A 26,892-nucleotide genomic window follows, 5' to 3' on the forward strand; every position below is an offset into this window, starting at 1 on the left:
CTGATGTTAAAAATTAGACGTTTTGAGAAGGTAAATAGGGGAAATTATTTCCAAAGGCAGAAATTTAGAAACTTAAAGGCATACATTTTAAATCTTCTTCAAAGGATTTGAGGGAAATGTGACTTTCCTTCAGTAAAAAGCCATGAAGATAGGATCATCAAAGGCTGGTGGAAGCAGAATTACTTGTAAAAAAGGAAGTGAATAAATGAATATTTGAAAAAAAAATTAAAGGGGTATGGAAAGGTTGAGGTATTGCGATTATTTAAATAGTTCTTTAAAAGCTGCCCAAAACATGAAGTGCTGTTTGACCTCCTTTTGTTCTGCAAAATGGCACATGTCAAGCTTAATTTCACTACTTTACCTGTTTGATTATTCTGAACCCTTCTGAGGAAATGAATGTTCCCTAAAATTGGTTTTACACACTTCCTTCACCAACAACCAATCTCTTTCACATTTGCATTCATTTTTTTAATCTCCCTGGGATTATTCCTGTCATTATTCTCTTTCCCAAAAGCCAGGATACTCTTTAATGAGATGAGGTGACCAGAAATGCACTGTTTTCCAATTGAGAACTGACTAATGCCTTCCAAAGTTGCAGTACAACCTGTATATATTCATAGTTCACTCTTCTGGCTCTGTGTCCAGACATCTGTTTTGTCTTTTAATCCTCTCTATCTCCTTTGCTTAAGCTCTCTCCTCGGTGTCATGCTTCCTCTCTTTCATTCTCTGTAGCTCTTTGTGGCTTTTTTGAGAACAGAGACAGAAGAAGAAGGCGAGGGAATGCATGATGAACAGTAACACTGGGAAGCACTGAGAATCAGAACCTTGATGTGCATGTCCACTGGTCTCTTAAGGTAGCGATACAGATTTATAAAGTGGTTAAGTGAGATCATAGCTGGAATATTGTGTGCAGTCCTTGAATCCACATTGTACAAGGAATGTGATTGCATTTGAGAGGTACAGAGGAGATTTACCAGGATGTTGCTGGGCTGGAGTGTTGGGGTTATGAAGAGAGATTGGATAGACTGTATTTGTTTTCCTGGAGTGAATGAGCCTGTGGGAGGGTTCATGATTGGGCTGTATAAAATTATGAGATGCATAAATAGGGTAGATCAGAAGGACGTTTTCCCTTGGTGGATAGGTCAATTACCAGGGTGCATAGATTTACAGTAAGGGGCAGGTGGTTTAGGGCAGATGTGAGGCAACATTTTCTTTCAGCTAGAAGGTGATGGGAATTTGGAACTCACTGCCTGTAAGGTTGGCAGAAATAGAAACCTTCGTATTGTTTAAGAAGTGTTTACATGCGTTGTTAGAATGCCAAGGCACACAAGACTATGGGCCAAGTGCTAGAAAGTTGCATATAGAAATAGTGGGAAGGTGGGGTTGCATACTTGTTTTTGACCAGTATAGGTTTGATGGGCTGAAGGGCCTTTTTCTGTGCTGAAGGCCTCTATGACTATGATTCATGTCTCTGATTTCAAAGGTGGTTGCTCAGTGACACTCTGGAAACGTGTTCACTGTCGTGCAGTGCTGAGGGGCTGCTGCTGTGTTGTGTGGGGCATGGTTACTCAAATGAGATGCCTCATCTGCTGTCTCCAGTCCATGGAATCAAGGGTCTTGAAGATTTGGTGACACTATTTCAAAGAGCAGAACAAGTTCCAGGCCATTATTAATTCAATACCCAGCATCATTAGCCAAGATAATTTTGTTATTACATTGCTGTTTGTGGGTTTTTGGCACTTGCAAATTAGGTAGCCAATTTCTTCTATTATAATAGTGACTATACTTTAAAACATTTGTGTGTAAAGTACTTTGGAAAGATCTGAGCTTACAAACCTTGAAATTTGTTCTTAAAGTACACATTATACTTATGTTTATTCTTTTGCATATTCTTATACAATCTTTTCCTCTTCTGTTTTTCATCATGCATTCTCAGCACTCTTCATCTCTCTTGTATTCGCTTTGGTCTCTCTTAGATTCACGTCACTGTAATAAAGAGATAAGCACTGTGTACCCTATAAATTAATTTCATTGTAATTTCTGTACACTTTAGTAGCGTATCCTCTTAACGGGAACCAGATTATGATTTCATAAAGAATTCTCATGATTACTTTCTTTTTGCTCCCTTTTAATGTTCAGGATGTGAGCTGCAATGAAATTACAAGTTTGCCACAGCAGATCGGACAACTTCAGTCACTCAGAGAGTTGAACATCAGGCGAAATTACCTGCAGATTTTGCCAGAGGGTGAAGCTGTCTTTGAATTTCTCAGTATCTTACTTATTCCAGAACAGACAGTGAAATAATTAATTAAAAACGAAAATTATTTGTTTTTTTTCGCAGAGCTAGCAGACCTCCCACTTGTGAAGTTAAACTTCTCCTGCAATAAGATTGTGTCAATACCAATCTGTTACAGGAATATGAAGCACTTACAGATATTAGAAATGGATAATAATCCACTGCAGTCTCCACCAGCACAGGTTAGTTGTTTTTTCACTTCCAGTATACTGAAAAAGTTCTAAATTTGCTTTAAAATGATTTTAAATGCAGGTAGTGTTAACATGTTGCTGACACCATTCAATACTTGAATGGAACAGATGATTGGAATTGACAAGTCATTTCATCTGAAAAAAATTGCTTTCAACTCCTTTAGTTCTAATGGACTAGCAGTTGTTTGCCAGTCCCATGAGCCTTAGTGACACTTCAGTTCCACAGTAATTTGTGTACGTGCAGTCATTAATGCCTATGAGGAGCTTAGAATGTGTGACCTGCATATATTAAATCTGTTGAAGAAAGGGTCACAAACTCTGTGTATTGGATTTTGCAGTCTAATAGTTTGTATTCTATCAGATATTCAGGGTTGTTCCACAACACGAACCAACATGGAAAGATGAGCGAGGCCTTAAGTTGGTGATTTTGAATAAACGGCGCTTGGAAAGCAATCTTGATGACTTGCACCCTAGCTGACTGAATTATTCCTTGCTTTGATGAATGTTGAGCTCAATTTTAAGAATGTATTATTTGTCTGGATGTTGTTGTGTAATAATTAGGCAGCTGACAGTATAGCTTGCATTATCATAGAATCTCTGTAGTGTGGAAACAGGCCATTCGGCCCTACAAATCCACACTGACCCTCCGAAGAGTATCCCATCCAGAGCTACTCCCGTACCCTATTACTCTACATTTGCCCCTAACTGATGTACCCAACCTACACATCCCTGAACACAATGGGCAAGTTAGCATGGCCTATTCACCTAACCTGTCCACCTTTGGACTGTGGGAGGAAACTGGAGCACCCGAAGAAAACCCATGCAGACACAGGGACCCTGGCGTTGTGAGGCAGCAGAGTTAAGCAACGAGCCACTGTGACATGGTTATCATTTTCAGCTACTGTTCAACTTAGCCCTAGGGTCGATCAGAGCATCAAGATTATTTTAAAGAAATGCAATAATTTCGGATGAACTTCAACAGTTTTCATGATTCAACTCTTCAAAGGAAGAGAATTCCAACTGAGGGGGAAATTTGGAAATTGTATTCTCATTCGAACTTACGCAAGACTGCAGAACAAACTGATTGTAATTTCATAAAGAAATAAAATACTTCTTACAACTTAAATCATGTAACTATTCATTCTAGGACTTTAATGATCATTTGGGGTCATGATGGAAACTAAAAAAAAATTAAGCTGCCTAAGGCATCTGGTTTGTTCTGCTTAGTGTGAGAAGCACATAACTAGTCTCTGCCACTTGTATCACAGTTTAGAAGTCAACTTGTCGTAAACAAGCTCAAATTCAGAAGGGGTTTTCCTGAATCCTGCATCTAGTCTGAATGTCATATTGGATTTGGTGAACACTTACTGTTCAGTTATATGGATTTCCTTATTCCCAGTTAATCCACATGTTGATGAAAAAGTTAGTTTTTGGAGAAGTGTGAGAGAAACAGCACTGTCTCCCACTGAAACTTACAAGTGTGGTAATATTGTGACAGCATCATTAAATCGAAGTTCCTCTCCACTCACAAACCATCACGACTTGGACATGTATCACCATTGTTTGTAAACTGGGATTTTCTGCCAGCCACATTGTGGGAGCACCTTCACCACAAAGGCTGGAGAGGTTCAAAGCAGTTGTTCCATTACATCATTCAGGTCAACTTCAGATGAGCAATTATTTTAACAAGAATTCCAAGGACAAATATATAAAAGATACTATGTCCAGTAATTCAAAACATAGGATCAATTCACTGGCATGTATTGGTTCCTGCAAGTTGCATGTGGGTCTTATTTATTCCAGAGCAAAGCAGGTTTGATCATGCCTTAAACATGGTGTATGACTAAAATAGACTGTTTTGTGACCTTTGGTAACTAATTACTGATATCCAATTTGGGGAGTTGTTTGGAAGGTCAAATGTGGCTGGGTGCATTCCACAACTTATGTTTAATAGCACAATGTCCACCCGACTTTGCAGGGTTTCTGTTTCATACTTATGAAAATCCCATCAGCACTCAGCAAAAGTCCAGGACTATAGGAAAACATCCTGTTTGAAAGTTTTCTCCTTTGATCTGCAACAGTTGCCAAAAATTAGGTGCTTTCTTTTAGAGTTGTTCATGTTTCATCTACTGCAGATTTTCCTTTGTGGGAATTTCATAGGAACAATTGATGGGATTACTCTAACTCTGGGCATTGTTACTTGGATACTGTATGAGGTTTCCTCGATGAACTTGTACACCGGTCCTATACTTGCTGAATTTATGGTCATCTGTTTTGCTGGAATGCCTTTAAATTGTTTTGTTGGAATAATTATTAATCACCAGTATGAAGTCAATCTTACTAAACAAATTGCAGATAAAGAGTCAAGCCTTGGCACTTGCAAAACTCTATGATGTTACTTTGTTATTTATGGTTCAGCATTTCTGTTGTATTCAGAAAGGGAGTGCTCTGTTTAGTTTTCAAGCTCCTATCTTTTACTTTTATTGGTTTTGATGTAGAATAGTTGAATGGCCTGTTTTACACTATGTGAATAATGCAGAAGGTAGTATGCGAGGCTGACAGGGAAGTAAAATATGACAATTGCTGTTCTCATATTGATAGAAAGGGTGCCATTAAGTGAGGCAGCGCAGTGCGCTTGTTAAATTCACATTCACTGTGTGCAGCACTGCGTCATTCAGTGAACGAGCAGCTCATTCTGAACTCTAGGTCTCTGAATAAATTGACTTTGCTCATCTATTGTATTTTATAGAGTATTGAGCATAATGTCACACTTTCAAATGTGAAGCTCGTTGCAGTTAGGAATGTCGGATGTGATTAGTTTTTGGAGATACAGCCTACAGATCTCCCCCTTTTTTATGATTAGATCTGCATGAAAGGCAAAGTGCACATATTCAAATACCTGAATATAGAGGCGTGCAGAATTGACAAGAATGCAGAGTCCCTTTATCAGCAACCCATAGAGAAGGTCCGTATGCCGCAGCCAGTTGGAGGGAGGTAAGTTACAAAAGCATTCTTTGTTGTTTTGCAATCTACGCATTGATATGAAATCGATAATGAATCACTAGAGATTTTTATGCCTGCCAACACAGTCAATTTTATCATAAGAAACAAAAGTTTTTAGTTATATTAAACCTCTCTCAATTTGCTGAGCGAGTGCAAATGTCCTACAGTTTCCTTGGTAAACACATAGTTCTCCCTGTGGAAAAATGAATAATTGCTTTCAGGTCGGAGGCTTCTTATAAAATATTTATTTAATTTCTGGAGTCACCGTTATAAATTGAAAATTCAGAGAACACCAATAAGCTGTTACCAGCTGTTAAATCCTTGATTTGTTTAGGTGACTGAATTCAGTCTGTGCACCTTTTCACTGAGTTAGAATTGAAATGAGCATATGGTATAAAAGTGCTTGCCTTTTTCCTTTTGGTCGTTGCTTGGCCTGGATCAGGTGTTGACCTCTTGCTGGTCAGTGATTGTGGACTGGGTTTTTTCAGCCATACCTGTCAACTTAACGAGTTGGGAGGGTGAGAGTTGTTTAAAATCCAGGGGGTAACCCTTTCATCTGTCTCCAACTCCTGTGAAAGGCTGTGAGGCCTGTGGTGGAGTTGTTGGCCAGCCTGTGGGCCCTTGGGCCTATTGAAGCCCTCAGGTATGCAAATGATGGCCACTTTAAGCCCTCATCCTGCCTCTGCCAGTATTTTATTCACAACAAGTGGAGGTCCACCAAACAATTGGCGCAGCAGTTTAACCTGCGTGGGCAGGTATCAGGCAAGGGAGGGAACCCTCCTTTGTGAGTCCCCTTTCTTCAGTAGAGGCATCGCTCTTCAGTCAAGGTCAATTTTCCCCCTTTACCACACTTCCACACTCACCTGACCTCTCCCCTCACCTATCAACTTAACCCTGGCAGAAGGGATTCTTAGTGGACCAGTAGTAATGTCTCTACCTCTGAGCGGAGATCCAGATTCAAGTCCCACCTGCTCCAGATGTGTGTCATAACATGTCTGAACAGGTAGGTTAGAAATATCTAATCTTGGAAGAGCCCCCACACTCGCCTAGGTGTCTTGTCCTTGGAACACTTTCCGCTCGGCAACTACTGTAGTTCCAGCAGTGTCCGAGTCAACCACCAGACACCACTGGGACTAGAGGCAGGCAGCTTTATGAGACAAGCCTTCCTGTCCCTGAGGAGTGGAAATCCCACCTTTAGCCTGTTATAACAGCATGATAGGCATTCCACTGTGGCCAGGCTCCCACTGGGGATGTGGGTGGGTGGACAGAGATCATTATACCAGATGAAATCTAGCCCTCCGTTACTGAGAACAGCTCTAGCTGATATATTTTACCTATTGTGTTCATTATTCACAACTTCCTTGTTGAAACAGCACTAATCACTTCTCAGGAAGTCAGTAGCTTGCTATTGTTAAACGGACAGTGCACACTTACTGTATAAACAATCATAGCATTATCATTACTGAATAGTTAATATTTACGTGTACCCAATGTTCATATGAAATATGCATAACATGACAACACACAATACGTTCACATTAAGTATAAGCATATGTAATAGAATCTTCTTTGTATAGATAAATTTATAATTTTTTTAGTGAAGTTCATTTAATTGGCCTTCATGCTACCATGCAAAATGAGAAAATATCAAAGATAATTGTCTTTCAAAATATTCATTTAAGCAAGTGGATGTTCTATTTATATAGTTGGGTGGCTTGTTTAAATGAATTCCTAGAGGGCGATAAGAGTATAAAAGGATTCAAAACAACTTCTCCCAGACTGGTTAGGGGAGCAGGCTTCCTTCCTCAGATGATATGGCGAAATCAATTGGGATTTTATAATAAACTAATTTTATAGCCAAACTGTAACCAATTTCATCAATGTAATTTTTCTGTGAATTGTGGGATTTGAACTCTTAATACCTCAAGCTACTGGTCCACTGCCAGAGCCACAAGGTTACTTGTTCCCCCTTCAACAGTTGGGTAAATCAGGATTCATTGCACATCAAGTAAATTATGTACCTATATTGTGGAACTTTGGTGCCTCCTAGTGGAAGTTTTCTCTTTTCTAATTTTCTCATCATGAGCAAAGGTAAAGTTACCATAGTCCTACATGACCATAGAACCATTCTGTCATTGCAGAGAGACAGCTGGTGATGGGTTTAACCTAAGGGTCACCAAGCCACACCTTCATGGTAACCTCAGCTACTTAAGTGGTCTACTACATCAGGGCACATCATAGCTTAGGAAGCAGGTCTGAAACAGCTGCCACTGTTACTCAACTATGTGAAGTGAGAGCACCTCATTGCATTTATAATTAAATGTTTGGATGCATCAGTTCCAGCCCGTCTCCTAGAAATGAGATCCTGTCCTCTGTGAAGTCTCCAAGAAGAAGGAGTTAATTTTCACTGGGAATAGGCAGCTGACGCATGAAGCTCTAACCCAGATCTCTCTGTATTAGTTTTGCAGACCTGCTCAATCACAGTGCAAACAGCGTGAAGGTGGGAATGTTCCTGCTGCAGCTGGTGGTCTTCTCAGAGTAGATTTGAGTCAGATTGTTCCAGCTCACAGGTCACTCCTAGGTCTCTTAACCGACAATGTTCTGGTATGTGGGGTCCAAAGTGGAATTGTCTGCTTGCCAGTATCGTCATTCGTTCACCTTGACCCAGATTATATGCAATTAAAGAAAAGTAATTGGCTGAAAGAGGTATTAATGTTCGTTAATTGCTAGTAAATCAAAAAGAAAATGAGCCGTTCTTCTTTAAATGTCAAATGCTTAATCAGCTATTCCCAGAGTTACAAGTGTTATACATTAGTGAAATTAATGCTCAATTCTTACTGAATCTGTGCCAATAGCAGATCATTTGGATAAATCATTGCGTTCAGTGGGAATTGCTAACTCCACACACACTTTATACTAATGATTTTAAGTGATTTGAGACTTTGTTCCCTTTCTGTGAAGAGCAGCCGTTTAGACAGTGTGATGTTTCGATAGAGGAAGCTTCAGTATTTCACTTTGAATTTCCTTCCTTTTTTAAGCATTGAAGATATTTATCCTGACAAAAAGCAAGATTTTGACTCGGGAATTGGGAGTGACAATGGTGATAAACGCCTGTCAGCGACTGAAGTGAGTATTTCTGACATCTTAATATATCCATTTGACAGGCAATGCTGCTAAAATAACAGATACTCCAGCAGTCTCATTGGTGGCTTAACTAAGCATGAAGGCACCTCAGAAAAAGTGCCATCTGTCTAGAGCTCACACCTCCCTTCCTGTGTTATCAGTTCTGCAGATACTTTTCAACTATAAGAAGCATGTGGTTGGCATGAATCTACATTTTATTTTTATGGCAGGATGTTGGGACAGTATGCTGGCTCAGTGGCGAGCTCTGCTGCCTCACGCTGCCAGTGGCCCGGGTTCAATTCCAGCCCTGGGTGATGATTAGATTTTTTTTAGATTAGACTTACAGTGTGGAAACAGGCCCTTCGGCCCAACAAGTCCACACCGACCCGCCGAAGCGCAACCCACCCATACCGCTACATTTTACCCCTTACCTAACACTATGGGCAATTTAGCATAGCCAATTCACCTGACCCGCACATCTTTGTGACTGTGGGAGGAAACCGGAGCACCCGGAGGAAACCCACGCAGACACGGGGAGAACGTGCAAACTCCACACAGTCAATCGCCTGAGTCGGGAATTGAACTCGGGTCTACAGGCGCTGTGAGGCAGCAGTGCTAACCACTGTGCCACCGTGCCGCCCACAAGCGGATCTGTGTGGAGTTCTCCCTTGTCTGAGTGGGTTTCCTCTAGGTGCTTCGGTTTCCTTCCAAAGTCCAAACGTTGGGTGGATTGGCCATGCTAAATTGTCCAGGGATGTGCAAGTTTGACAGGTTACCTCTGGTAAAATGTGGGGTTACAGGAATAGGGTGGGTTGGTTGGGATGCTCTTTGGAGGGTCAATGCAGACTGGATGGGCCGAATGGGATTCTATAATTCTTCTACATCTTGACATTTTACCATCTGCTCAATAACACAGAACAGTGAATCTCGATTCGAAAGGCCTCTAAATTTCTCAGTAGATAGTTTATCGCATTTATTCACAAAGGCAGCACACTCTAGCTTGGTAGTGAGTGCTGCTCCCTCCTGAGAGCATCTCTTGTCTTATTCAAGATTGTGGGTTTTTTTTGCATAACTTTGAGATTCAGCAGCTCATCCAAGAATAAACAGAAAGCCCGTGTAATTGGCCAGTCTGTCATGCTATGCCTTGGCATTAACTGTCTTGTTAAATGAATTAGAGTTTAATTTCAGTCATTGTAAATGTAAAGATAAGCTTGATGTTGTAAAGTATATTGCAAATTCTATCTGAAGTCAAGAGTGAAAATCCAATAGTTCAGATTTTTCTCATGACTGAAAGCTCCAGGTGGTTGGTCAAGGCTGAGGTAGAATTATCATGTGACCAAGTGGAAAGAAGCTTTTTAAAAAAGAAAAATTGCTGTTTGTAGAAAATAATGCCAACTTAAAAAAACAGGCATCATCTGAATTAGAGTTTTTAAAATTTTTTGCGACCTTGTAATGCATTGGCCAAGCTAATGAATATTGTCAGGGTCGCATGGTGCTATTTAGTTTGATACATTTTCTGCTGCTGTCATCTTGCATTTAGACAATAAATGCAGCAGCTAAGATGCACAGGAAATGGCAATGCAAATCTAATTGAGCATATAACTATTCCTAGATTTTATCTATTTATTTACTTGATCCTTATTTATGCACCAATTAAATAAGCCTCTTGTGGCCGGGAAGCAGGAAGAGCTAGGCTGAAATATTCCATCCTAAACTTGAGCATTGGGACTAATTCAAATCTTAATTCTATGTTATTCAAATAAGAATGAAGTTTTTGTAGCTTTTCATGTTTTTTTTTCTGGAATTTGCCATGTCCAAGAGTGCGTGGTGGAATTGTTGCTTTTAATCCACATTTCATGCAAAATAATATCAACCTGAAAACAGAGTCAAAATAGCTTTTATTGTTGCCGGCTTATTCATTTGCTACTAACATAAGGGACAAAAGTTAGTGAAAAAACAATAGCTTCAAAGTTCAAGGATGCAGTTTTTTTGGTAAAATGTGATTATCTCTTTGTCTATATACTTTCACAAAACTGTTTGTGTTGGTACTCAATTCTCTGACATTTAGCGATGCGCTTAACAAGACTATTCAGATGAGCAATATATTAAAAGAGGAAAGAAAGAACCAGAGGTGGTCATACTCCTTACCAGATATTTAACCAGCTCCTTTTAGATAGGACTAAATTGTTCCAGTCTTTGGACTCCTACATTTATCCAATACTCTGCAGAGAAGATAGACATTGTGTAATGTGCAAATTTATTGGAAGGATGTTAATTTGGCATACATGGCCCTCAGTTGCACCTGTTTTGGGACAGTAACACTTTTGATATGTTATTTATGCTTTTTAGCATTTAAATGAGCTTCACTACCTTACCCTGCTACCTTTTCAGGGAAGATAGATTCAGCATTGAGTCACGGCTGTCTGCACCTTAGAATTAGCTTTGATACTGTTCCCTAAAGTGCTTTCAGAGCATCAAATAGCTGTTGAAGGTAAACTGCTCGAAGTTGGATACAGCAGATAGTGTAGAACAATGACTGTACTGCAGGACCAAAGAACTGAACTCAAATCTCAACATACTTGTCAGAGGATTTAAATACTGTTAATGATGCAAATTTGGAATCAACAACTAGTCTCAGTAATTGTGATTGTGAAACTATTGGATTGTTGTAAAATTCACCTGATTTACGAATGTTTTTTAATGAAAGAAATCAGCCCTCCTCTCCCCCCTCATGATGAAAGCACACCCAGTCCAGTCGATCTGAAAATGTTCTTCTCATTAACATCTGGGAACTTGTGCCAAAATTTGGACAGCTGTCCTACATAAGAGATAAGCCATGGCCTGACAGAGCTTTACTGTAAGAATACTTCTTTGCAGTTAGCTTCCCAGACTTTTCACTTAACAACTGTGTACTGTTCTAGTTACTGGACACACCAGTCATGTAATGGAACAATGTTGTATAGTTAAGAAGGATTGGCTATGATATTTTTCAAAATTGACTCTCAACTCATAATAGTTCAAGGCGATAAGACAGACAAGGGCAAGGAAACTTCCTGCTGATTATTGTCTGAATAGAGAACCTGGTATATCCATCAACAAGAGTGGCTTACTAACACCATGACGGATTAAGCACTTGAGACCTGTAGCAAGTACTGAAAGAGCCAACATGCAAATCCTACCTGACTTTGTCTTTATCAATGTGCTTTTTGCAGCTGTATCTATCCCTGTTAGCATTGTTAGGTGTGATCACCTATACAGTTCATGTGAAGATGAGGTCCCATCTTCACATTGAGGGCACCTCCTTTTTTTTTAGTCATGTGGTATTACTCACCAAGCTAATTGTTTTGGATTTGAAACAGAATCATTGGGTTTCCATAGGGCACAGCTGGCCATCCAACAGCAGTAAAGTTGAACTGCTCTCAAACCCATCATGCTGGATTCAGTCAGGTGTACAATAGGAGGACCAGAAATACTTTAAAAAAAAATTAGGTGCTAACCATGTGAGAGCACAAGACTACAATTAAGCACATAAGATTAAAGGCGAGCTGGATTATCATGGGAAGAGGAGAATGGATGGATATGCAAACAAGCTGAAATGAGCTAATGTGTAAAGAGACTGATGTGGCCATAAACACTGATGAGGACTTGTCAGGCTGAATGGCTGCTTCTGCTGTTTCAAAGCAAAATTAAAATCAAGTAAAATATCCACAGGTGGGACACTGTAACACAAACTTACTCGAACACTTGACAGAAACTTGTAAAAGGTAGACATAAACTTATTAAATTAACATAACATTGTCTGGGATGATGATGCACCCAATCCCTGTGATGCCCAACATTCTCTAAAGGCCTGTATTGTGCCATTGGATACTGTATGGTCCCTTACAATGGACACCGGAGTGCTAGCACAACCCGAACAAGGGGCAGGCAGGCACTCTGACACTCTCCAGGGCTGTTTCTATGCTGTGGATGCTGTATGATTCTATCCATTGTTAGCTTCGCCTGGGAAACAACCATTAATTATTGACTTTTTTTCACCTCCTTTAATTAATCTGCATTTAGATTATATACTATTCTTCTCCTTACCTTTGTTGTCTGTCTTGTTAAAATCTAGGTACTCCTCTGCATTTGCATTACTAATCAGTTTATGTTGCTAAAAATGTTTTAATCTGCATTATAATTGTCACCTGGTGGAATAACTATACCATCAGCAAAATGTGTTCAAATGCAAGAGGTAGTCCATTCCTTTCCTTGTAGAACTTATCAAGCACGGTGACCTGGATTGTTTTGCACTTGTTGACAGTTTTATTTTGAGTGAATCCAATCAGATTTTCATATACTCTTGAAGGTTCCAACTTGGATGCTGCAGCAGCTACTTGAATAACAATAATCTTGGAAAAATAATTCCAACTTTTATGTTAAAGTTAATGCTCTTTCTCAGAAGTAATTATACAACTATTGGAGTAGGGCTAAAGGATGTGTTTGTGTTTGTAAAACCTTCTGCTCTATGATATTTATATTTATTGCATTTAATATAAGACCTCTATCTTCAGCCTTCAGATGAAGATACAGGCAGTCTGACCCTTCAGATGGCGCATATCTCTGAAGAAAATCAGTTGAATAAACAGGAGGAATATTTGAATGTTAGATCCATGAAAGGTAAGTGATTTATCATTCATGCATGGCCATAAATGTACAGTAAATAGTAAGATTCTGAGACCTTAGAGTATAGATGTTCACATCTTGAAAAACAACATTGATTGTTGTGTTTTCTTAAACATGGACTGCCAATTATACAGGAGGCAGTGATGAGTCTGTGTATAGGATATATTGCAGGAGGGATATTGACATGCGTCAAGTTCACTGGGATAATACTGAAGAGAGCAATATTATTATGAAACATGTTGAACATTTGAATGTATTCACTGGCACAGGGAATGTTAAGGGAAGGTTGATAGTCTTCAAAGTTTTGAAGAGGTTTGAGAATGTAATTGGTGTAAAATCATTCACAACAAATAGACATAGTATCAGGGGTGAAAATAGGGTAGGGGAATGGGTCTGGGTGGGTTACTCTTCAGAGGGTCGGTGTGGGCTTGTTGGGCCGAAGGGCCTGTTTCCAGACTGTAGGTAATCTAATCAAACATCAATTTCAGGCTTTTGCTGAAGAAGGCTAACATTAAATAGAATATCTTGCCATGCCAGTTGTTGAAATATTACTTTTAAGAGAGAATTAGATATGCACTTGAAGAAAGATATTGTGGAATATGAAAGAAAATTGGGTTTTGTTAGGTTATTCTAATATGAAATTAGTTTTAACATAAACTTGAAGGGCTAAAATATCTTATTATGGTGATATTTCAAAAATGCTGTGATTAATTTGGTTGTTCCTAAACTATTTAAAGCCGATGCCTAGTTTAGTAACATTGTCTAATATGGTCACTTAGAAGTATTCGTTTAATTGGCCAAGTAATCTTGTCTGCATGTTTTCCAAACCAGTCCCTGTAACCCTCACAGGAATTTGTGTTTTCGATGTAGGTGTGTTTTTGTGGATTTGCCATGGAGAGAACTGAAAGTTACTCCAGATCTCCCATGGTTTGTTGCACATTGGATGCAATCACAATGGAGTATTGCAAAATTATACACCACATTTGCAATGAAGCCTTCATTCTAAAATGATATTTAAATCTAAGCAACCACTCCGGAGTTGTGAGCCCTGCAGAGACCGAAAATGTTTTCAGAGAAGAAAACAGTCCCAGCTCTGTAGTTCACTTCTTGTTGCTAGATCGAAACATCCACTGTCTTTTCACAATCAGTCAACTCTACCTGAGTATTCCAAATTTGATAATGACCAGCAATACATACCCTGACATACTCCCAATCTCTAGTTCTATTAAATAGAAAATGAAACCTTAACATATTCCTGATTGATCTTTACTCAGCAGTTTTCCAGACTCTTTGTCAACAGCAACTTTTCTGTTCTGTAAGGTCCTGTGGAGTGCACCAAAAACTGTTACTCAGCGCCTCGAAGGGATTCTATTTGACATGCTTTTGTCATGACAACCTGTGATCACATAGGCACCAGAATTGAAGTGTTTACCAGGAAACCACCACTCCCTCTTTCAGAGATATATTTAGTTTTAATTTAAATTTTAATACCAGTGTTTGATCTTAAGTTTACTTTGCTGATAGTTGGGAAGTACGTGAATGTGAATGATGATTATGGATATGTTAAAATGCAGTATCCATGCTGGGATTTTCCTCTTCTCTCTTTGTTGGCTCCTAGTTTTCAAGCAACAAATTGACGTAACAGTGGGCAAGAGGCTCTGATTCCAGAGAGGAGAGGAGGGATGTAGACAAAAGGCAGAGGTAGTGGCAAAGGACATGTTTTCTCCAAGCAATTATTTTCTAACTTGCTGTTGGACATGGATAGAAACTGAATCTATGCATTTGGTTTGATTTATTACTGTCACGTGTACATAAGTGCAGCAAAACGTTTTGGTTTGTGTGCAGTACAGGCAGATCATAGGGTGATGAGACAGAGCGAGGAATACAATGTTACGACTGCAAAGAAGGTACATGATCAACATGTCAGCCACAATAATGAAACCACTGTGTTTCTTGCAAGAATCTGGCAGTGTTTAGGCTGGCTTTTCTGATGCCACAGATTAGTTGCATTCAGTATAATTGGTTTCTTGGAGTTGAACTTGCAATCTCTGGAATGCTGGTCCAGCACCATAACCACTAAGCTAGAATACCACCAAAGATGGACTTACTACCATTGGTGAGGCCAGAGTGGGATGAGGGTTGAACTTAGTATGTGATCTAAGGTAAGGCGTTTAACAAGGTTCCCCATGGGAGATTGATTAGCAAGATTAGATTTCATGGAATACAGGGAGAACTAGCCATTTGGATTCAGAACTGGCTCAAAGGTAGAAGACAGACAGTGGTGGTGGAGGGTTGTTTTTCAGTCTGGAGGCCTGTGACCAATGGAGTGCCACAAGGATCGGTGCTGGGTCCTCTACTTTTTGTCATTTACATAAATGATTTGGATGTGAGCATAAGAGGTACAGTTAGTAAGTTTGCAGATGACACCAATATTGTAGGTGTACTGGGCGGCGAAGAGGGTTACCTCAGATTACAACAGGATCTGGACCAGATGGGCCAATGGGCTGAGAAGTGGCAGATGGAGTTTAATTCAGATAAATGTGAGGTGCTGCATTGTGGGAAAGTAAATCTTAGCAGGACTTAAACACTTAATGGTAAGGTCCTAGGGAGTGTTGCTGAACAAAGAGACCTTGGAGTGCAGGTTCATAGCTCCTTGAAAGTGGAGTCGCAGGTAGATAGGATAATGAAGAAGGCGTTTGATATGCTTTCCTTTATTGGTCAGAGCATTGAGTACAGGAGTTGGGAGGTCATGTTGCGGCTGTACAGGACACTGTTGGAATATTGCATACAATCTGGTCTCCTTCCTATCGGAAAGATGTTGTGAAACTTGAAAGGGTTCAGAAAAGACTTTGAAGGTTGTTGCCAGGGTTGGAGAATATGAGCTATAGGGAGAGGCTGAACAGGCTGGGGCTGTTTTCCCTGGAGTGTCAGAGGCTGAGAGGTGACCTTATTGAGGTTTACAAAATTATGAGGGGCATGGATAGGATAAATGGACAAAGTCTTTTCCCTGGGGTGTGGGAGTCCAGAACTAGAGGGCATAGGTTTAGAGTGAGATGGGAAAGATTTAAAAAAGACCTAAGGGGCAACTTTTTCACGCAGAGGGTGGTACATGTATGGAATGAGCTGCCAGAGGATGTGGTGGAGGCTGGTACAATTGCAACATTTATGAGGCATTTGGATGGGTATATGAATAGGAAGGGTTTGGAGGGATATGGGCCGGGTGCTGGCAGGTGGGACTAGATTGGGTTGGGATATTTGATCAGCATGGACAGGTTGGACCAAAGGGTCTGTTTCCATGCTGTACATCTCTATGACTGTATGACTCTACTAATGATCACTGGTGTCATGATGATGAAACTGGTCAGAAGATTTGGATAATATAAAGGGCACGAGTTATGAAACTAAGCACTAATAGGCAGGTTTATCTAAATTTAAATTGATTCATTAGGAGTCCATCACTTCAAGTTAGAGAATGTGCTCCACTAGTTTCACTTCGATTACATCCTGAACATATGAATTAGTAACAGAAATAGACCATTTAGCCCTTTGAACCTGCCCTGCTACTCAATATGTTCCTGACTGACCTCTTTTGTGTTTCAAGTTCTCTGATAGCCTTGATCTCCTTGACTAACAAGAATCTATCTACTTCTGTCTTAAAAGTATTCAACAACCCCACTTTCACCACCCGTGACAGAATGTTCCAAAGTCATACAACCCTTTGAAAGAAAATAATTCTTCTCATCTCTGTCTATTGAGGATATGCATAGTATGAGTACATTACTCCCTATTTCTGGACTCATCCACAAGAGGAAACACCCCTTTTATATCCACCTTGTAAAGACAGAATCTTGTTCACTTTACCCTTCTAAACTCCAGTGGAAACAAGCTCAGTGTGTCCAACCTATCCTCATGGAACAACCCACTCATTCCCGGTATCAATCTAGTAAACCTCGTCTGAACTATCGCCAATGCACTTGCATCCCTTCTGAAGTAAGGAGACTAAAACTGCACACTGCATTTGAACTGTGGTATCACCAATACCCTGTATAACTGATGCATCGCATCATTATTTTTGTGTTTAATTCCTGTTGAACCAAAGTATATCATCCTTTTTATTATGTGCTGGACAAGCATAATAAATATTTTGTTGCTCATTCACTGAGACACCTAAATTCCTCTGCTCGTCCTTCTCTGTTTCAGTAATTCACAACCTTTTTATTCTTCCTGTCTAAATGAGCAACTTCATGTTTTCCCATATTACAATCCATCTGTCTTATATTTGCCGACTCACTCTAACTGTAATTTTCTGCAAATGCATGTCTTCTTCATAACATAATCTCCAGTGTACCTTTGTGTTGTCTGCAAATTTGGCTACACTCCCTTGCTCCCCTTGTCCGAATGATTGATGTCAATTATAAAAGATTTGAGGCTTCGCCACAGACCTCTGTGAGATTCCACTCTGCCACTCAGACAAAAAAAACTAATAATGTATCATCTCTGTCAGCCAGTCAATCTTCTGTCCATTATAATATGTCACCCCACCTCTCCCACACCAGTGCTTTCCAAACCTTTTCCCACTGCAACCCCATTTCAAAGCTTGAGAGGTGATGGTAGTTGAGAGAGTTGGAGCACAGCAGTTATATCATGGGCAGAGTTCTCATTGGAGCCTCAGACCTTGTGACCCAAAATTTTCGCTCTTGACCCCGCTTGGGGTCCTGACCCCACTTTAGGGAACCCTGCCCTACATCATGAGCTTTTATTTTCAGCAGGAACCTTTAATCACATGCCTTCTGGAAACCTAATTACAGCCTACAAAAGGCACCCTTTTATCCACAAACATAGCACACTGCTTCAAAGAAATCTAATGAAGCTTTATGAGGTATATACTCGTCTTGTAGACGTGGCTATTATAATACCTAGACACTTCGGCTCTGATGTTTCATATATGCCAGTTCTTCACAGTGGACTCTTAGATTGTACCGAATTAGTTCTTTCATTTGTTCATGGATTTTTAAAAACATTTTTGTGACATGTACAGTTAGTAATCAGAAAGGTAAATGGAATGATGTTTTTTATTGCAAAGAGAATGGAATGTGAAGGTGGCGAAGTTTTTCTGCAGTTGTGCAGGGTATTGATGAGACCACATTTAGAGTGTACAGATTGGGTTTCCTTCATCAAGAGAGGACATTGTACATTAGAAGCAGTGCGGAGAAGGTTCATTAAACTGATTCCTGCACTCAGCGATACTATCTAATGAGGGAAGCTTGGTTCTGTATTCATTGGAGTTTGAAGAGTGAGAGGTGATCTTATTGAAACACCCAAGATCCTGAGGGGACTTGACATAAAAGATACTGTGGGAAAGCCGAGTTTAAAGATAAGCGGTCACCCATTTTGAGAGGGAGATGAGAGTTTATTTTTCTCTGAGGGGTCATTAGTCTGTAGTAGTCTCTACCTGAGTGTGTGGTGGAGGTAGGGTCGCTGAATATTTTTAAGCACGTTTTATATACTTGATTAACAAAGGGTAGTGGGTGGGAGAGAACTAAAAGTAGTGTTCAGCTCAGTCATGATCTTATTGAATAGCAGACATGACTTGTGGGTGGTATGACCTACTCCTCCGAATTGGTGCATGGGTTTCATTGACAAGGTCTGTCCTGTTGTCCATCTCTAATTGCCCTTGAGAAGATGGTGATGCGCTATCACTTTGAATTGCTGCAGTGAGTCTAGTGCAGATACATTCACTGCTGCTGGAAAGGAAGTTCCAGGATTTTCATTCCGTGGCAGTATTGAAGTTGAGCCGTTAGTAGCAAGGGCTTTTGCCCGAAACGTCAAATTTTCTGTTCCTTGGATGCTGCCTGACCTGCTGCGCTTTAACCAGCAACACATTTTCAGCTCCTTATCCTGAGCCAAGGTATCACGTGCATCTTTCAAATGGGCCACAATTATGGAACCATCTGAAGCAGAAATATTTTCATAGGGGAGCAGTGGTACATTTGAAACAAGAAACGCCATCGTGCTTTTGGAAATGTGAAGGTGAAATTCTTACAGTTGAGAAAAGGCTTATGGCATTGTCAATCATCTGCTCTTCCCCCATTCCAGCCACAAAGTTGATTCCAGTAAAACTGTGATAGGTTAAATTAATTGCATAAAGCTTGCACTTAATACACGTACCACGTTTTCTTGTTTCACTTAAGATGTCAAAATTTCTGACTAATGATGAGCAGCTGGTTGCATTAGCTCTGACCATTCTACTGGTGTTGAAATAATTAAAAGGTTATTTCTTCAGCACCAAGTACCGTACTTGGGTTTAAAGCGTACTTAGTTCATCAAAATCACCTCTTCAGTGACAGTGCCATTTACCCTCTTCACTACTCGCTGAACCTGTCTGCTTACTTTCAGCAACTGGTCTACAAGGACATCCAATACTTCCACTGATTTCTTCAATAACAGTTGTTAAAATGAATACTAAATTGATAACTTATTTGGGAAGCAATACTTTGCATGTCACATTGCTTCTATTCGTGGATTTTCTTTCAGCATGCTTTCAACAGTAGGATAGCTATATTTTTATATCTATATTTGTTTCATTCTTTTTCCTCAGTGGAACCTGATCAGGAATCGAAGGAGCTGCTGCAAAATAATCTAGAAGTGAAAGACCGGTTGTCTGGCAGGGATGATGGGTTGAGTTCTGAGTTTAGGACTTACATAAAGGCAAGTAATAAATGCAAAATGTTTCCTGAAGATACTTGTATGCCAGTGCCCTTGTATTATATAGTATTTGCTAATGCCCACTACATTCATTAGATAGTAGCTCTGCATCTACATATTGTTCCCTTTATCGGCCAAAGAGGTACATGTTGCATTAAGTCACCTTTTGAAAGAATGATATTGGTTTTAATTGCCTCCCAGTAACCATCTGAGAACTTATTGTCTTTGAAATTTAAACTCTTGATCTCTGAATTCTTTTCACACTCAAGTTCTGTTGAATAACACAGTTGGATCACATTGAGGCAAGTTTGAGACAAAGGAATGTGTCGGATTCAGTCTTGATTTGCAGATAGAGAATAATCGTTGAAATAAAGTGCAGATACTTGCATGGATATCTGATCAACTCTGCATTCTGAAATAAAAAATCTGCTTGCTCATGTGTCCCATTATGAACAGCTGCAGTGCAAGTCAAAGCTTTAATTCATGTTCCAATAAATTCAATTCAAATTCAATTCAATTCAAAATGAGGTAAGAAGCTATTTGAAATTAGCACCATATTCATGTACCACTAAACAATATGTTGCTGTATGGCTTTTGTGTAAACAAACTTTATTAACAGACTAGTGAGAAAAATGTCCAGTTCCACAGCTTGATGAGGAATGAACAAACATCAGCAAAGCTAGACCTGGAACAAGTGGAAAATTTAGAATTTCTGTCACAAATAATAATAGAAATGTAGAAAATAGGAGCAAGAGTATGCCATTTGGCCCTTCCAGACAGCACCATTATTTAGTATCCTGTTCCAGCTTTCTCCCCACATCCTTTGGTCCCTTTAGCCTGTAGATTGTACATGGCTCCTTGAAGGCATTCAGTGTTTTGGCCTCAACCGCTTTTTGTGGTTGGGAATTCCATGGGCTCATCATTCTCTAAGTGAAGAAATTTCTCCCCATCTCAGTCTGAAATGACCTACTCTAAATCCTTAGATTATTTCTATTGGTTCTGGACTTCCTGGTCATCAAGAACATCCTTCCTGCATTTACCCTGTCTGGTCCTGTTAGTATTTCAGAGATTTCTGTGAGATCTCCCCTCATTCTTCTAAACATCAGTGAATATAGTCCTCATTGATGTTGTCCACGTTTGTATATCAGCCCTGCCATCCCAGGAGTCAGTCTGGGAAACCTTTGTTGCATTCTCCCCTTAGTTAGAACATCCTTCCTCAGATAAGGAGACCAAAACTGCACACAGTACTCTAGGTGTGGTCTCACCAATACCCTGTATAATTGCTGCAAATTTCCCTGCTCCTTTACTGAATCTTCTCACTTTGCTACCAAGTATACCATTTGCTACCTTCATTATCCACTGAACCTTTACGCTTACTTTCAACAACTAATGTACTAGGACACTCAGTGCTTCCACTGATTTTCAAAGTGGCAGACAATGAAGCTAATACTAAATCAGTGGTTCATTCGGGAAGCAATGCTTTTCATGTCACATTGCTTCCAACAATCAAATCCAGACTCAGCTGCCCAACTCAAGTGTGGAAATAATGAACATCCTTTACATTTATAATCTCTGTTCTCAAATTGTTTTGAATTTCACAAGAAACTTCAGGCAACATGTCCCAAAAGTAGCTTAATGGGAATCCATGCCATAATGGCTGAATCACAAGGTTGACCAGGTCTCATCCTCAGACATCTGCCTTTTACTTAAAGGTGTCACTTTTAAATGATTTTTTTTTTAATTGAATAGTAACCTTTAAACATCAGTCGAAATTTTAAGTTGCCATCAGCCAAATTGTAGACTGATCATTTAACATGTTGGTGCTGTCTGTATTTTGTACATCTCTCTGCAGGATGGTCCAGAAGTCTCTCTGCCCCCTACAATATGTAATAATTGTGACATTAACCCATTCTCTTGCCTGTCTTGTATTCTCCTCTTCTAATATTTCTCTCCACTTATAAAAATTGGTAGCAAAGAAGACAAAGTATTATCTCCGAGTTGTATCCCACAAATACAGATGCACAACCCTTTATCCAAAATGCTCGGGACCAGCTGGTTTTCGGAATTCAGAATTTTTCAAATTTCAAAATAAGTGGCAGTTTGATGGTGAAATTTAAAAAACAACTTTGCGAAGAACAGACTTACTGTGAGTAAAGTGGGCCCTGAAACAAAATTCAGGCCTGCCAGTCCTGGGCCACACCCCCATGTCACATCTGAGTGACACGCATCGAGTGGGTGTGGACTTGGGTTAACTGTTTGCATGCCAAACAACCTCGTTACTGAGAAATAAACCTCTCAAAAACAATCTTCGGACTTGGGAGCTTTTTGGATTTTGGGATTTCGGATAAGGGTTGTCTGCCTGTACTATAAACAGCAGCCTGGATCATTGTATGAGTATCCCAATTAATGGAAACAATTTCCCCATGATATTTGCTAAAACTGGCTCCATAAATATAAAGAGTACTGTTGTAATATAATGAGGGAAACAGTCGCTCATTTATATTTTGTATATAAATTATTTTAATTATACTAATTTGTTCTATTGAGATCTGTTCCAAAAATTGCTGTTTGTAATTCTGTGGAGGAGTCTCCCACTGATCAAATGCTTTATTTTGTCGGTATTCTTAAGTGATAACCAAGATTATAGGGTTTTATGTGCGGTTCAGCTTGATGCATGTCACTGTATAAAATTATGAATGGTTGTAGCTGTGGCTTTGGACATGTAGCAGAATTTTTGTTTTGCTGATACTTATTACTTTTACACAGGAAAGGGTGATGGAGTCTGAAGAACCACTGCGAATTGAGGAAGATGCAACTTGGACGTTAGAGCATATGTTCGTAATTTTTATATTCAGTAATACGCCTCTGTAAATGCATGTGATTCCTGTGTCAGGTTCTTCCAGCATCTCACTTAATTTTGGGTCAGTTTTCCTGATTCTAGGAATTGAATGTGTACCCAGTTGACTTGCTCTCCCTGGATCCCATTTGATCTAACCTCACTAACCAGCCTACCATTTAAAACCTTGTTGAAGGCCTTACCAAAGTTCATGTAGACAATGTTTACTGCTCTGCCTTCCTCTATCTTCTCAGTCATCACTTCAAATAAAAACTCAATCAAATCAGGGCCACAAAATGGGTTCAGTAAAATTTAATTAAAATTATACCAGATTTCTTGGGTCATAACTGAGAGACTCCATTGTTCAGGTCCAACCAACCAAAATTATTAATTTACTATTTTTCACCATCTGACATGACCTGTTAATGCTGCTTGCCCTGATGTTCATAATCAGTTTTGTCGCCAGTTCTGTAATATAATACACCCCATATTCTCTTGGTACAAATAATTAATTGAATTAATATGTGGTTTCATATGCATTTTGTTACTCCTGTGACTTGCGCACTTTGACTATTATTCTTCCATATATACTTTATATGTATTTGAAGCTAATCACAGAAGACTCTGGTGAAAATGAACTAGACTAATCCATTCTAACCATGTAGAATGCTGCTTACTGCAAATGGGAGAACGTGAACTATAATCTTGCATTAATCATTGGTGTGGCTCAAAGAGGGAGAATCTGTGAATTCTTTCCAATAGAATGAAGAAATGATCCCTTTGTGAAGAATTATAAGCTTCAGTTCATGTCAGTAAACAATAAATGGCATTCTCCATTTTTATATTGCAATTCTGTTGCAGACGAAACACAGATCAGCATCTGGACACTGAACCAGAGGCGATAGAAAGCTCAAGTTTACCAGAAAGCACTATCCAGGAACAGCAGAGGTACTGCTTTGTATATCTCAGAGAGTTTTATCTTCCTTTCCTTGGTGCTACCTGATATTGCTTCCACTTTCTGTATTAGTCTGTTGCTTTCACTTGATTGATTTTGTTCAAAGAATGTCTCCTGCCTCCATTAATTTGGTAGCTCATCTTTTCTGATTTTGTCCTGTTAATTGCAATCCTTTTATCTTCTGCTCATTGGGTCTACCCCTAACCTCTTGCAGTTATTGCTAAAGCCAATTTTGTTTAACTACTCCTGCTTCACCCAGAATTTAGTTGGAGAATTTTAATATTGATCAAAGATTAATTTGAAAACACAGCATTTACAATTCCTATCAATAAATTCCAGTGTTACTTTATTTTTATTTCATTAGTCTCTCATTTACAAGCACCACCTTCTGAAGTGTTATTGAATGCCGCATTCCTTGTACCTGTAGTCTTAACCACTGGAGAGAGGATTATCATCTCTATATAAATCTAATTCCCCCAGGAGATTAATCAATGCCCGTCTGTATCTATAATCTTAACCTGCAGTAAACTACTTAATGCCCAACTATAGATTTAATCTTAACTCTTGGTCGACAAACTGTAACTTTTAAATTTTTCACCACAAAATGTTCTCAAGTTTTATGCTGAAATTTCTTACCACCAACTTTTATTTTCTCCTCACTCCCTATGTGTCTTGTGTCTCTACAATTCTCTAAGCTTTCCTTTATTTTTTCCTAAGATCCTGGAGTTTCAAGTACTGAATAATACAATTTGACAATTATTTTCTGTGTTATTCCTCTGCTTTTTTTCCCCAATTTACTGTGTTCAATATCTCTTTAATTTGCTGATTTTTCTCACATAGACTCATAGGACCACAGTGTCATACAGCATGGAAACAGACTCTAGAGTAAGGGGAAGACCTTTTGGTAGTGTGATGAGGAAAGACATCCTTAGCTGGAGAGTGGTGAATCTATGGAATTCATTGCCACAGAAGGCTGTGGAGACCAGGTCACTGAGTACATGTAAGACTGAAATAGATAGGTTCTTGAGTATCAAGGGTTACAGGGTGAAAGCTGGAGAATGGGGTTGAGAAACTTATCAGCCATCAGTGGTGGAGCAGACTCGATGGGCTAAATGGTCTAATTTCTGCTATGTTTTATGGCCTTACAACCTATACCATTACTAAACCTTAGTATTCTACCTTTAATCTTTTGCAAAGTAGATTTGTTCACTAGCAGTCTCAGTTCCTCCAGTTATTATAATGCAAAAGAGCATACAAATCCGTTGCATCCATTTCTTTCTACAAGTGATGCTTGTCATTTATTGTAATTGTAAACTACGTCTGGCTCTAAATTATGTTTAAATTAACCAAGAAAACATTTCCAAACAATTTACCTCACAAACCTACTTACTGTACTCTTTTGGCAGCTTAAAATATCCCTTTTACCCTTGGAAAACAGTTGAAGCAACTTCTCTTCTCCTTTAAATAGCCTTAGAAAAACTAAAGCTTAATATTGCTTTCCACTTCTCCTTTGTTTTGAATTTAAAATTTTTAATTTAAATACTTTTTTTTTAGTAAAACATTTGTATCTACTTGCAAGGTCAAACTTAAGACGACCTGGGGGCCAGTTCCAAGTTTGGGGGAGCTGTCTCACAGGCTAAACAAGCAACAGCTTGACAGAGTTGTGATCAAGAAATCCCACTTCACAGACAATGTCCCAGACACCACCATCACATTCCTGGGTGTTCATAAAAGAAATATGTGCAACAGTTCAAGAAGACGCCTACTGCTACTTTCTCCAAGGCAATTAGAAGCATAGATATTAGAGCTCCCACAGTGTGGAGGCAGATGATTTGGCCCACTCCCGGCACCGTCCCCTGCAGCCGCAAGAAATCAAAACTTGCGCCCACACCTCCCCCCCTCACTTCCCTACAAGGCCCCAAGGGATCCTTCCATATCTGTCACAAATTCACCTGCACCTCCACACACACCATTTACTGTATCTGCTGCACCCGATGTGGCCTCCTCTACATTGGGGAGACAGGTTGCCTACTTGCGGAACGTTTCAGAGAACACCTCTGGGACACCCGCACCAACCAACCAACCCAACTACCCCGTGGCGGAACACTTTAACTCCCTCTCCCACTCCACCAAGGACATGCAGGTCTTTGACCTCCTCCATCGCCAGACCATGGCAACATGACGCCTGGAGGAAGAGCGCCTCATCTTCCGCCTAGGAACCCTCCAACCACACGGGATGAATGTAGATTTCTCCAGCTTCCTCATTTCCCCTCCCCTCACCTTATCTCAGTCCCAACCCTCAGATTCAGCACTGCCTTCTTGACCTGCAATCTTCTTCCCGACCTCTCCGCCCCCACCCCCTCTCCAGCCTATCACCCTCACCTTAACCTCCTTCCAGCTATCGCATTGCCAATGCCCCTCCCCCAAGTTTTTCCTCCCTACCTTTTATCTTAGCCTGCTTGACACACTCTCCTCATTCCTGAAGGAGTCCTATGCCCGAAATGTCAATCCGCCTGCTCCTTGGAGCTGCCTGACCTGCTGCGCTTTTCCAGCAACACATTTTTCAGCACATGTAAATTTTAACTGAATGACCAGCTTCGTACTCTGAGGAGCACCTCATTTTGTGATATGTTGAAGAGATTTGCAGTAAAGTTATTGAATATTTATAAATATCTAATTGAAAAAAATCTGAGCTGATACTATAAATTGTTGCCATGAGCTAAAGCAACTTCTCGTTTATTAAAATGTTTCTCAATTTCCTTGTCACTCAGATTCAATGTGAATTGTATGGACATGAGTGAAGTGCATCTGTATCGTTTACAGATGGAAACAACAACCCCTTCAGAATTTAAAACATCTGCAGTAAAGTAAGTTTTTTCTTTATTTTTGGTATATTTTCATCCTTTCCTCCCTCTCCTGGAGTTGCTTGCTTTTCCTCCACAGTGAAAAGTTTGCACACCAAGTTTAGTATCTCCCTCTGTTTCCATTTGTTAATCTAAATAGTCTTACTGAGTCTACTCTGCCATGACACTGTCACAGGTACACTATAGTTGGACCCTGATCCTATCATCATCAACCATACTCAAACTTTTACTAGGTGGTCAGTGTAGAATACATG

At 39.7% G+C, this 26,892-nt stretch overlaps 1 protein-coding gene across 4 annotated transcripts in view; it reads left to right on the forward strand.

The window, feature by feature from the left end:
- Positions 1-26,892, forward strand: part of lrch1 (leucine-rich repeats and calponin homology (CH) domain containing 1) — a 173,188-nt gene that overhangs the window by 105,196 nt on the left and 41,100 nt on the right. For all 4 annotated transcript variants that reach the window (XM_060833363.1, XM_060833362.1, XM_060833361.1 and 1 more), the window contains exons 4-12: positions 2,140-2,245; positions 2,342-2,478; positions 5,351-5,481; positions 8,529-8,616; positions 13,167-13,272; positions 19,877-19,986; positions 22,750-22,817; positions 23,681-23,767; positions 26,546-26,641. In XM_060833363.1, the coding sequence (XP_060689346.1) occupies positions 2,140-2,245; positions 2,342-2,478; positions 5,351-5,481; positions 8,529-8,616; positions 13,167-13,272; positions 19,877-19,986; positions 22,750-22,817; positions 23,681-23,767; positions 26,546-26,641 (929 nt within the window). The remainder of the gene's footprint in view (positions 1-2,139; positions 2,246-2,341; positions 2,479-5,350; positions 5,482-8,528; positions 8,617-13,166; positions 13,273-19,876; positions 19,987-22,749; positions 22,818-23,680; positions 23,768-26,545; positions 26,642-26,892) is intronic.

The sequence above is a fragment of the Hemiscyllium ocellatum genome, chromosome 12 (assembly GCF_020745735.1).
Source record: "Hemiscyllium ocellatum isolate sHemOce1 chromosome 12, sHemOce1.pat.X.cur, whole genome shotgun sequence".
NCBI lineage: Eukaryota > Metazoa > Chordata > Chondrichthyes > Orectolobiformes > Hemiscylliidae > Hemiscyllium > Hemiscyllium ocellatum.